Here is a 12,944-nt window from a genome sequence, read left to right as displayed (position 1 = left end):
TATTTATAAGAATGTTCCTTTTAGTGACAGCAAGTCTCACAGCTCCTGACAGATGTCTAGCAAGATTAAAGCACAAAACTAAATTGTCTAATTCAATTCCAGCACATTCGAAGACCTATATTTGTTTTTCAAGTTTTGAATCCATGAATCTGAAATTCAAGTACTTTCAAGTAGCGTGGGAACCCTTTAACATGCACGGTAGATTTAGGTGGTGGGAATCTTAAAACTGTGACACCTTACATGCCACGTATGTGTGTATTTATTACGGGACAGTGGTGACAGTGTGTTCAAGGAGGAGCCTGAAACTGAAGCGAGAACTGTCCGTGTTCCCACCACATTTGCCCACGTTTATGGCAATGAGAACAGTGTTCCGTGTTGAAATGGTAATTTCAATGCGTCATAGTAGACCATATGTGCTTCTCTTAAACTAGGAGACCCAAACAGCTCCATGAAGATCTGCTTAATAATAGGTTGGATTGGAAGATCTTCCTGCTATAGAGCGCCAACCCTATTGAACACCTTTGGGATGAATGTGAACTCTGACTGCACCCCAGGCCTCCTCACCTCACCTTCATCAGTACCTGCCTTTACTAACGCCCATGTAAACACATCTCCATAAAATCTAATGGAACATCTTCCCAGGAGAGTTCAAGTAGTAATATATATGAGTTTTATCAGGGGTCCATTAACTTTTGCCCACATCGTTATGGCATTTGGCAGACACCCTTATCTTACATTTATCTCATTTATACAGATGAGCAGCTATAGGGTTAAGGGCCTTGCTCAGGGGCCCAAGAGTGGCAGCTTGGTGTAGCTTGGTGTAGCTGATGACCTTTGACCTTAACTACTAAGATGCCACATGCCCAATGTAGTAGATATACATTGGTTTTTTTTATTACACATTTTTATTTATAAATGCTTTAAACAACCTGTTGATATAATCTATAAAATACCTACTGATTTATTATTAACCGCTGATGATACTGTTTAACTATTGACCAGATCACAAACGTCGTCATACAGCATCAGGCCAATGTATTATATTATATTTATTAAAGAACAAGGTTAAAGGTCGTTACCAAACGTCAGCTTTGCGCCCGTAACCCTCTCCGTTGATCACCTCCGGACTCATCCAGTAGGGGGTGCCGGTGACCGATTTAATGCCGGTGCCTGACATGCAGATGGTCTGAATGCGTTTGCTGGCGCCAAAGTCTCCCAGCTTCACATTTCCGGAGGAGTCCCTCAGAATGTTAGCGCCTGAGTGTGATGCACGCACACACACACACACACACACACACACACACACTAAAATCAGAAAAATTCTGTGACGTGTTATAGTGGATCAGTTTTCTCAGATCTACAATCCTGATGTGGAACTAAAACAGAAACACATTTTCGTCCTGCAGTCGGCTGATGCTACAGTGTGAATCGAAGGCGGCATCTTGAACACACGGAATAACTTTCCCTTTAACCCAGTTTGATATCAGTCCACATCCTGGACTCCCACTTCCTAAAGTTTGGATCGGAGTCCTGCCTGTGAGATTCTCTGCTTGTTTGAGCTGTGACTAATTTACACCAGCCACAAAATCCTCCTTCCACACCCCCAGAGCACAGCCGAACTAACAACCGGATAGAGAGAGAGGGAGAGAGAAGGAGAGGGAAAGGCAGGAAGGAAAAAAGGAAAAAGAATGAAAGAAAGTAAAATAGAGGGTAAGAAAGAAAGAAAGAAAGAAAAGAAAGAAAGAAAAAAGAAAGAGAGGGAAAGGATGAGAGAAAAAGACAAAGAAAGAAAACAAAAGGAAAAAGGAAAGAAAGAGCTGGATGGGAAAGACAGACAGACAGACAGAAAGAAGGAAAGGAAAGAAAAATAGAAAAGAATAAGACTATGTAAAATAGAGGGTAAGAAAGAAAGAAAGAAAGAAAGACAGACAGAAAGAAGAAAAAGATAGAAAAGGAAAGAAAAGAAAAAAGAAAAAATGTAAGAAAGTGAAATAGAGGGAAAGAAAGAAAGAAAGAAAGAAAGAAAGAAAGAAAGAAAGAAAGAAAGAAAGAAAGAAAGAACACATGACGTGGTGGATCTCTGCCCCAGCTGAAGGATGTGGGTGTGCAGAGGGGACGGAGAGACAGAGGGTCTCAGGCAGGACAGTGGAACAGCAGCAGTGCAGCACGGCAGAAATGTTATTTATGTGGTCGTCTATGGAAAAAAGCAGAGACTGATGAGTTTGAGGTGGAAGAATGCAGCGTTTCTCTCCTTCTTTCCTGCTTTTTGTGGCGGGGCTAAATGATCTGCACTGATCTGCTTTCTGATCCAAGAGAAATCCAGAGTAAAAAAAGTTTCCCTTTACATCTGACAAGTGTTTCCCACCTTCCCACCTTCTGATCAACCAGCTCACATTCTCACCACAACCAGATATAATAACAGGAATATTCAAAAAGTCTCTGTCTTTCCATCTGTCCACAAGTCTGTGTCTTTCAGTCTGTCTGTCTGTCTATCTGTATGTCTCAATCGCTCCATGACCTTGTCCTTACTGTATGAGTCTGGCTGTCCATGCGCTCGTCTCTCCATGTCTTTGTCTGTCCTTGTATGGTCTTTATCTGTTTATTATTATAATTATCATTCCATGCTTTCCTCTGTTATTTACTTCAATAATAAAATATATTTTTGCATGTAATGTTCTAATGCTTCAGATCATCATTAGTTTTCTGTCCAGAAAAAAAATCCCTTAGCAATAAAATAAATAAATAAACAAACAAACAAATAAATAAAATACTCTCATTACTGTATTATGTATTAACAGTAAATACATTTTTGGGAATTTTTCCAGGTTTGTAAAAAAACTCTAAAAAGGGTCGTGTGCCTTTCTTTTTGTTGCAGCATTTACCTTTGATATCTCGGTGGACGATCATGTTGCTGTGCAGGTAGAAGACCCCCTGCAGGATCTGCCTGGTGTATCTGCGCGTCACCTTCTCTGTCAGAGCACCGTACGCCTTTAGCTGGTCTTTGATCGAGCCCTGAACACACACACACACACACACACACACACACACACACACACACACACACACACACACACACACACACACATTCAGTATACACAAAAACGGATCGATCCAGAAAACAAAATGATTTGTAGCAAACGATTAGGATCCGCTGCACTGCCTGGCGGTACACAAAATTCTTGAAACATAACTGTAATAACAACTTAAATATACTATTAAAGGATCCTTATAAGTCAATGCAAAGAAATTCCACACAGCTGGAAAATGCACCAATCAATTACTTCATATATAATATATAAAACACATAAATATCAATCAAACGCACGACACGATACACTAAACAAACAAAAGTATGCAGACACTTGAGAGAATTGTTCTCAAAAAACAAAATTCGAACTGCTCTAATACAAGATACACAAACTCGTATGGTTCTGCGAAGCAGACAAAAAACATGAACGTGATGAATAGGACATGTGGCTTTTCATGTTTACACGACGTACAGCTGTTATCACTTAGGTTTTATATCCAAGTTTCAGTGCTATAATGCTGTCTGTTGAGAAGATGCTAAAATGGTTGCTAAAATGTGAGGGGTGTACTCACTTTTGTGAGATACTGTATACTATATATATTTGCAAAAGTATTTTTCTGGTCATGAGGACATTGTGATTTTTGAGCATCGCATTCCACATTTAGTCCCAGTTTGCTCTTATTATTCCCTCCACTCTTCTGAAAAGATGTTCCACCAGATTTTAAAGTGTGCTTATGGATATTTGTGTTCATCAACGACAAGGGGATTACGAAAAGCAGGTGCTGATGTAGGTGAGGGGACCTGGGGTGCAGTCAGCGTTCACATTCATCCCGAAGGTGTTCAGTAGGGATGAGATCAGAGCTCTATAGCAGGCCATTCAAGATCTTCCTCTCCAAAGCATGTATATCAGATCTTCAAGGAGCTCACTTTGTGCACAGGTGCATTGCCATGGTGGAGCAGGTTTGGGTTTACGAGTTCAAGTGAATGCAAAATGTTGTTATAGCGCATCTAAAGACGTCCTGTACAATTAAGGGGCCTCCAGGTTTGTGGTGACAGTTTGGAAAAGAATCACATATAGCAGGAAAGGTCAGGTGACCAAATACTTTGGACTGGCCTGCGACATGTGCACTGCCTATCTGTGTGTGTGTGTGTGTGTGTGTGTGTGTGTGTGTGTGTAATATTGAATGCACGATTTGGGATATTTATAATTTATGTATATTTGTGTTGTTTATTTGGTCGTTATATGTTTTTGTTTGTATTACTTCATGAAGCCGAAAGGCAAGTTTCCAGTCCATGAACAATAAAGTAACGAACAATTAATCTATCCATTTTATCGTACACTCAAGTCGCTCACAAATCTCTGGCAAAAGGGAACGACAGTAAAACAACATGTTATGTACCGACGTAAAATCTGTTTTGCCCAAATTTACCTGCGGGAAAAAACATCCCCTAATTTACTCAGAGACAAAAACACAGGGCCTTTTGACAGCGCAAAACAAGAAAACAGAATCTGCCAGGACGTGTCCTTCGCCGTGTTTTTCACACAGAGCCCCGTTTCCACACGCTTCCCCCCGCTGGAACTGGAAGTGTGTCGAAGTGTTTGTCCAGATATACAGCCGCCTCTATTCTCAAACCGTGTGTTTGTGTGTCGCTTTGACAAGCTGAGCCGAGCGGCCTAATGTGTCCTGCATTTCCTTCGCCTTCCTGTTTTTGCTCTCGCACGCTGGAAACAATGTCTCCTCGAAGCCTGTGCCGAGAAATTCCAGCCGACTCAGCGCCTCCGCAAACACTTAACCCCACTACTGATCCCATAATCCTCCTCACAGCATGCTAACTCAGTATCTTTAATGTCTCTATAGAGGATTTAGAACAAATACGAATTGCATCCTCTTTTTTTTTACTTCATAGGCATGTTCCAATGTTAAACATTGGTCACAAGTAAAAACATTAGCATTCCCTTTTTAGAAAATGCTAGCATTTTAGCCACCAAATGACTAGCGTAGCAAGCTACCAGATGCTCACCCAAATTGAAAGTACACAAATAGAATTAACAGTAATAAACATTCTGTGTAAAAAAATTAAGCTATATGCTAAATTTACAAATGACAAGAATGCTTTGCGATATAGCTGGCTAACTAACTATAATAGAACAGACTTTGTCACAACCTGAGGTAATCTTGACAACTTGATTTAAGTCTCAAGTTATGGGACTTTGGTTTTAGCTGATTCGACCACAATCAATGTCACTAAATGTTTTTTTTTTCCACACTTTTTGATTAGCTAACATGCTAGGTTAGCATGCTAATTCTGTGGAGACAATCTACAGGTTTACCAGATTGGATATTTGATGAGCTTATATTTAATGGTCCCTTTTTAAGAACGGGGAAAAAAAAAGAAATATGAATTTAATAAAAAATCTATTAAAGAAAAAATGATTGTATTAATCGTGGGTCTGTGCAAGTCGTGCTCATAATTTTTTTGTTCTGAAAAGCAAACAATGAGAATTTTGTTTAAAAAAACACTTTTTGTTTTGTTAAAAATGCAACATATTTAAAATTTGCCTCAGTTTCTTGCCATTTTTTGTTGTGACTTCGAGTTATTCTGGTTTGCGGGACTTTTAAACAACATGGATGTAAAATAACTGATAACTGATCAAATATCTGAGGAAATGAAAGTCCTGTTCTTTCAATGTAATGCCTCACATAAAACTTTCACCCCTTCAGTACAGCCCTGAATATCCTTAATCTGCCTCGCACCATGATCTTCTAGATTGTCTGTGGTCTCGGAATACGTCGATTTTTAAACGTATTTATGATTTTCAGGACGGCTCCAGAGTGGACATTTCTTCAATAAAATTCTTGGTTTTTGCATCATTTGATTCCAGTCACAATAAATAAGTTTTACCACAAAAAAATGTTTTCTCAGAATTTTTGATTAGTTAGCATTAGTTTTGTAGAGACAATTTACATGGTTTTCCATAGTGGACATTTTAAGATCTCTTATTTGGTTCTCCCCTTTTCAGGATAAAAAAAAAAAAAGGAAAAGAATGAATTTGTTTAGAATATATATATATATAAATTCATTCATACATGAAAAAAAAAAAATATATATATATATATATATATATATATATATATATATATATATATATATATATATATATATATATATATAAATATTTTTTTCATTGAAATCCGCTAACTTTCAGGTTTGAATGTTAGATTGGAAATATTGTGCATGTTGATCATATTAAGGTATTTTAAGATTTTAATTATTACTACACAATGTGTAAATAAACAAAGAGTGAAAATGCGTTTACAGTTTTTTTTTCCTGCTTTCAATATTAAATCAAAAAGCATTTCAAAAGCGTTGTTTTTTAATTACTAACCCAAAAAAAAGCAATAAACATGAAGCTTTTTGTGCGTCCGAATGTTCATTTGGCAAAAAAGATTTACCATGTGTTTGCTAAACTATTCCTCACTCACCGGTCAGCTCCAGGGACACGTCCAAAAAAGTCATTTATGATTTATACGAGTCTATAAAAGGACATTGTTTTTCGTCCTCGTTAAATCAGTCCTGGTTCTTCTTGTTCTGACCCTTTGACATTTATTAAGTTTGACATCTTTGTCTTCAACCACAATAGTAACTCTTTTTTCTTTTTTCTCGATAAATATAATAAAGCCTTTACTTCTGCCAAACTACAGACGCCTTATAAACCTCTGACATCAAAGACATCGTTATTATTATTTTTTCTTTTAAATGCCTTTGAGCTCAGCGGGTTCTGGCTGACGTGGTCGCTTTCTATGCGTGAAACATGATAAATATCATAATAAACTGTACGCTGTTAGAAAACAAGGTTTGAGATGAGGGGTTATTGGGTTTTTTCCTCTGGCCGTTTGTGTCAAATTGAGTGTAGAAGCCTAGGAGATGAAAAACGCACCCTGAGGAACCCTTGAGGAACCTTCGAGATTGGGGCTGTAAGAGTGTTTACCTTATTACTGACCTAAAGCTTTAACCATTTCCTATTAATCCATTACTCTTCGCCATGTCGAGTCCTGTCCTGATGGGGAGACGGTGTGTGTGTGTGTGTGTGTGTGTGTGTGTGTGTGTGTGTGTGTGTGTGTGTGTATGTGTAAGCAAAGCCAAAGCTCCTGCCAGAGACTTTGGATAAATATATAATCCGTCTCCTGTTTTCCAGACACCATGAGTAAGACTTGCGTCGGCCCGTGTCCCGTTAAATCTCTTGTTTATTGAGAAACTGAACTTATAAAACTGAGCCGCGGTGCAAACGAATGTTAGATCTCCTGTTTGAGAAGCTTCTAAGTCTCAGATCCTAGAATCACTTCCTGCAATATATGATGGAATCTATACAAGCTGTACAACTAAAGGGTCACCAGACCCACCACAACTATACATCAGAATAAGCAGCAGGTCAGAAGAAGGTTCTAGCAACTTCTAATGACCTCCACTTTGACTCGATGCTACAGTCATGAAGACGTACGTACATACCCCTGGCATGAACTCGACGAAAATGGAGAGCTTCCTCCGGTCGGGGTCGCGGAGGCAGCCGTAGTACTGTACGATGCGTTCGTGGCGGAGGTTCTTCAGGAGCTGGATCTCGCATTCTAGTGCGTTCACTTCCTACGTGGAGGGAAGAGAACAATATACACACGTAAATGCATCATGAATATTTACTGACAACATACAATCTCGATTCATATGAAAGATTCGGATCACGAAGATGATCCATTGCGGAGATCCAGCACGGATGGAAGAAGGTGCCTGACACACTTTAAAAAGAAGACTTCCAGAACACATTCCAGAAGTGGAAGGAATGCTGGGAGCGCTGTATAGTTATACACAAGGGGACTATTTTAAAGGGTATAGTGTGTGAACGTAGATAAAGTACTGTCCAATCTTCTAGGAAGATGTTCCACTAGATTTTGTGGAGATTTGTGTGAGATTTGTTCAGCCACAAGAGTGTTAGTAGAGTCAGGTACTGATGAAGGTGAGGTGAGGAGGCCTGGGGTGCAGTCAGCGTGAATTCACCTAATAGAGTTTAATAGAGTTGAGGTCAGAGCTCTATAACGGAAGATCTTCCACTCTCTGTTATCATGCTGAAACAGGTTTGGGTCTCCTAGTTCAAGTGAAGAAGTTTTACACTACTGCATCCAAAGACGTCCTACACAACTGTGTGCCTCCAAGTTTGTGATAACAGTTTGAAGAAGAACCACATATGGCTGGAAAGTCAAGTGTCCCAATACTTTTGTTCATATAATCAATAATAATGATGTTTCTCATGTTTTGGGAGATTTTGGGTATAACGTATGCAGGAGATACCCATGAAGATCACCCTGTAGAACACACAAGTTCTTGGTCCTGTTCTTACCTTGCTGGTCTCTTGGCAATCGGGGTCGAAGGGCACCTGTTTCACGGCAAGCTCTCGGCCCGTGTCGGCGTCGTAGCAGAGGTAAACCTCGCCGAAGGCTCCACGACCCAGCAGCTTTCCTTGACGCCAGTTCACCGGCGCCCGCGGGGCTACACACACACACACACACACACACACACACACACACACACACAGTGACGTGAGCACAGCAGCAAACCTTCCACACACAGGCTACACCATCAACCCAGTTAATCTCATCCAGATTTATACCTTCACACTGATTTACATTTGCTTTTGCATTCGCTTGTGAATTATTCGCTCTGCACTCAAATCCCAGACCATGAATCATTTCCACGTCAAACGGCAGAACCGCTGTGTTTTTATACCACGCTTTCTTTCTTTTTTTTAAGCCAAACTCATGAATAAGCTCCAGTACAGTTACAGACAATAACTCTGTTCCAACAGTAGGACTGTCCTGAGGCCTTGCAAGAAAAATATATTTATTTTATGTTACATCCACTGTAGGGACAAAAGTATTGGGACACATGACTTTTCCAGTCATATGTGGTTCTTCCACAAACTGTTACCACACAATTGTATAGAACGTCTTTGGATGTGGAAGCATGACATTTTTTCCTACGCTTGAATTAGAAGACTCAAAGCATGAGTTACAGCATGATAATGCCCCTGTGCACAAAGCCAGATCCATGAAGATATGCTTTGCATAGGTTGGAGTGGAAGATCTCCTGCTATAGAACTTCAAACACTTTTGGGATGAATGTGAACAAACTTTTGTCCACATCTCATTTTGCTTCAATTTCCTCTGAGTGAAAGTGGAGATTTTGCGTTCTGTACAGGAGGAAGTGGTCGGTGTGTGCACTTACATTTTGCAGCAGTGCGCTGGGGTTTTTTTTCTCCCCAGCCGAGCGAGCGCAGGTCTCCGCCGTACGGCAGCGTGCTGTCTCCGTTGTAGCTGCGCGTGCGACTCGAGGGCACCAGCTGGAACAGGTTCTCCTGGGGCATGAAGCTGCGTGGGAATGTGCTCCGACCTGACAAGCGCGCGCACACACACACACACACACACACACACACACACACACACACACACACACACACACCAATAACAACACTTACGTAACTAATCAATGTGGTCTAAAGAAAGAATTCAAACAGGAACATGAATCAACAAATCGGTTTCTGATGAGGTTCTGACTTCTCTACAGCTTCCCTGAGCATAAAGATACTATATGTTTAATATAAAATAACACAATCTTATAATTTTTTCTATTATATTCAGTCACTTAAAGATTCTTATCCAAAATGTAATACACACTTTTATGAGTGTGAGGGCAGAGCTTTTGTTTCTCAGTGAAAGAAGGTGTGGCCTGAGAGCATCTCTCACTTAGTGAAAGAAGGCGTGACCATGTGCTTTTGTCTCTCTCAATGAAAGGAGGTGTGGCTTCTACTTGTTCTTAGTGAATAGAGGCGTGGCCTCTACATGTCTCTCAGTGAAAGGAGGTGTGGCCTGTGCTGGTGTCTCTCAGTGAAAGGAGGTGTGGCCTGTGCTTGTCTCAGTGAAAGGAGGTATGGCCTCTACTTGTCTCTCAGTGAAAGGAGGTGTGGCCTGTGCTGGTGTCTCTCAGTGAAAGGAGGTGTGGCCTGTGCTTGTCTCAGTGAAAGGAGGTGTGGCCTCTACTTGTCTCTTAGTGGAATGAGGTGTGGCCTCTACTTGTCTCTTAGTGAAAGGAGGTGTGGCCTCTACTTGTCTCAGTGGAAGAAGGCATAGCCTGTGTTTGTCTGTAAGTGAAAGGAGGCGTGGCCTATGCTGGTCTCAGTGAATGGAGGTGTGGCCTGTGCTGGTCTTAGTGAAAGGAGGCTTCGACGCTGCATTCTTTGCTCTTGGACCATTTTTGTGTGTTTTGATTTTCCTTCCTCTCCCTCTCTCTCTCTCTCTCTCTCTCTCTCTCTCTCTTTTCTCTGTCTCCCCCCCACAAGCATGTCCCCTACACAGGAAGCAGCTTTAGACTTGCTGTTTTCATACAGTCAAGCGGAAACACAAATCAGGAACACACACACACACACACACACACACACACACACACACACACACACACAGACCACTGTTTTGATACACATAGAGCGCTATCCTCAGGGGAAACACACATCAGAGCTGGCCAAGGTTATGCACTGAGAGAGCGTGCAATACACACTCTGCTCACAAGAAGACATGCAGGCTTGTGGTGTATTATTGGGCATATAATTGGTATTCTATATCTCCCACACACATATACACACACACACACACACACACACACACACCGATATAAAGTGCATAATTACACTATATTAGAATCTCACCATCACTGTAGTCCTTGCTCCGATTGGTTAAGTGGAACTGCCGGGGGAAAGTCCCATGCTTCCCGTGTCGGCCTGCAGGGGGAGCAGTGCCAGAAAAAAAACAGGCTTTTCATAAATACTATGATTCATGAGGACAAAATGTGACAAGCAACTACACAAGTACAAAAAGAACAATGCGTATCATAAAGTTTAAAAAAATAAACGATAAACACCTCAGAGTCAAAATACGGATTAGCCAATCGGAGTAAGTCAGGGGGCGGGGCTTTAATTATTTATGCAACTCGAATTCAGAGCTGTCGAGCACAATCGAGCGCTAACCCGTAATAATACACAATACGGACAAATGATTGTGGACACCTGACACCAGCATAAGAGCTTTTTTGAACATTCCAGTCCACATTTGATCTTATGATAAGATCCACTCTTCTGGGAAGATCTTCTATTAGATTTTGTGGAGATTTGTGTGAGATTTAGTAAAGTCAGTTACTGATGTAGGGAAGGTGAGAAGGCCTGGGGTGCAGTCAGCACTCAAATTCATCCAATTCAGGTTTGGAACACTATAGAAGGAGATCTTCCACTCCTAACCATGAAAAGCATGGATCTGGCGTTGGTCATTGTTATGGTCACTGTAATACAGGCACAGATTTTAGGATCTCCTAGTTCAAGTAAAGAGAGAATTGCATGCTCCTTCGTCCAACGACAATACAGTCCTATACAATTATGTGCCTCCAATTTCGTGGTAAAAGTTTGGGGAAGAACCACAGATGGATGAAAAAAGTCGAGTGTCCCAATACTTTTGCCTAGAAGTGTAGCTGGTTGGCGTGTCGTATCGTACATGACAACATCACTGTGATTATATTAGTACGAGCAGTGTGTTATTGTATCGAGAACATAAAAACAAAAAATATTCATCTTCATCCAAAAAGACGCCTACGGAATAAAAACAGCCAAAGCCGACCCTGGGAAAGTGGCATCCGAAAGAGAGACAGCAGGACACAGAGAGAGCAGAGTGAAAACGTGTGTGTTTGTGTGTGTGTGTGTGTGTGTGTGTGTGTGTGTGTGTGAGACCGCACAGCCTGCTTAAGCTCTGGGCTTGGAGCAATTGAAAGCAGCTGGCGTGTGTTTGAGTAGTGTGTTTTCGGCAGCGTCTCCCACGGCAACGCGCCCGCGTCTGCATTCAGAATGGAGTGAAGGAGAGGAAAAACCGAGTCATATGGCAAAATAAACAAATCAGCAGCCTCTATGGAGACACACTGACTGCATGCCAGAGAAAAACTGTGTGTGTGCATGTGTGATTGCGTATGTGTGTAGGGTTAGATATGTGTGTGTATTTGTTTCGATATGAGTGTGTGTATTTGAGTGTATATTTGTATGTGTGTGTGCATGTGTGTATGAGTGTGTATGTGTGTAGAGTGTGTTTGTGTGATTGTGTATCCGTGTATGATGTGTGTAAGTGTTTATGTGTGTGTGTATGTTTTGTGTGATTACGCATGTGTGTAGGGTTAGATACTTGTGTGTGTGTGTGTGTGTGTGTGTGTGTGCATGTTATTGTGTGGGTGAGTGAGTTGTGTGATTGTGTATCTCTGTAGGGTAAGATGTGTGTGAGTGTGTATGTGTGAGTGAGTGTGTGAGTGTGTGTGTGTGTGTGTGTGTGTCTATATGTAGATGTCTGTGTGTATTTCTGTAAGGTAAGATGTGTGTAAGTTTGAGTGTGTGTATATGTGTGTGAGTGAGTGTGTGCGTGTGTGTGTCTATATGTAGATGTCTATGTGTGCATTTCTGTAAGGTAAGATGTGTGTAAGTTTGAGTGTGTGTGTGTGTGTGTGTGTGTGTGTGTGTGTGTGTGTGTGTGTGTGTGTGTGTGTGTAAATCTGTGTTTAAGATCTTATTAAAAAGGCCTGATCTGTCTGGTTAGAGTTCAAGAGTAATAAAAAGAAGGGACCAAGAAAAATGCAGATAAACGACAAGACCGAAGACGCTAACAGGATAAGAAGTGAACAGTAAAAGTAAGAAACTGAAAAGAATGTGAGGAGTGAAGAGATAAAAGAGGAGAGACACAGAACAGAAAAAAAAACAGAATGGGGAGACGAGATAAAAAAATAAGGAAATATGGACAAAAACAATTGCTAACAAACATGGCTGCCGTTCATGTCGGTGCCAGAACTCTTG

At 40.9% G+C, this 12,944-nt stretch overlaps 1 protein-coding gene across 2 annotated transcripts in view; it reads right to left on the bottom strand.

Moving 5' to 3' along the window:
- Nucleotides 1-12,944, bottom strand: part of map3k22 (mitogen-activated protein kinase kinase kinase 22) — a 51,862-nt gene that overhangs the window by 5,380 nt on the left and 33,538 nt on the right. For both annotated transcript variants that reach the window (XM_046834078.1, XM_046834079.1), the window contains exons 12-17: nucleotides 10,776-10,847; nucleotides 9,302-9,466; nucleotides 8,418-8,566; nucleotides 7,538-7,669; nucleotides 2,883-3,012; nucleotides 1,080-1,257 (exon numbers count right to left, since the gene is read on the bottom strand). In XM_046834078.1, coding sequence (XP_046690034.1) covers nucleotides 1,080-1,257; nucleotides 2,883-3,012; nucleotides 7,538-7,669; nucleotides 8,418-8,566; nucleotides 9,302-9,466; nucleotides 10,776-10,847 — 826 coding nt within the window. The remainder of the gene's footprint in view (nucleotides 1-1,079; nucleotides 1,258-2,882; nucleotides 3,013-7,537; nucleotides 7,670-8,417; nucleotides 8,567-9,301; nucleotides 9,467-10,775; nucleotides 10,848-12,944) is intronic.

Source organism: Silurus meridionalis, chromosome 21 (assembly GCF_014805685.1).
Source record: "Silurus meridionalis isolate SWU-2019-XX chromosome 21, ASM1480568v1, whole genome shotgun sequence".
In the NCBI taxonomy this organism is placed as follows: Eukaryota; Metazoa; Chordata; class Actinopteri; order Siluriformes; family Siluridae; genus Silurus; species Silurus meridionalis.
This window is presented reverse-complemented; position numbering and strand designations above follow the sequence as displayed.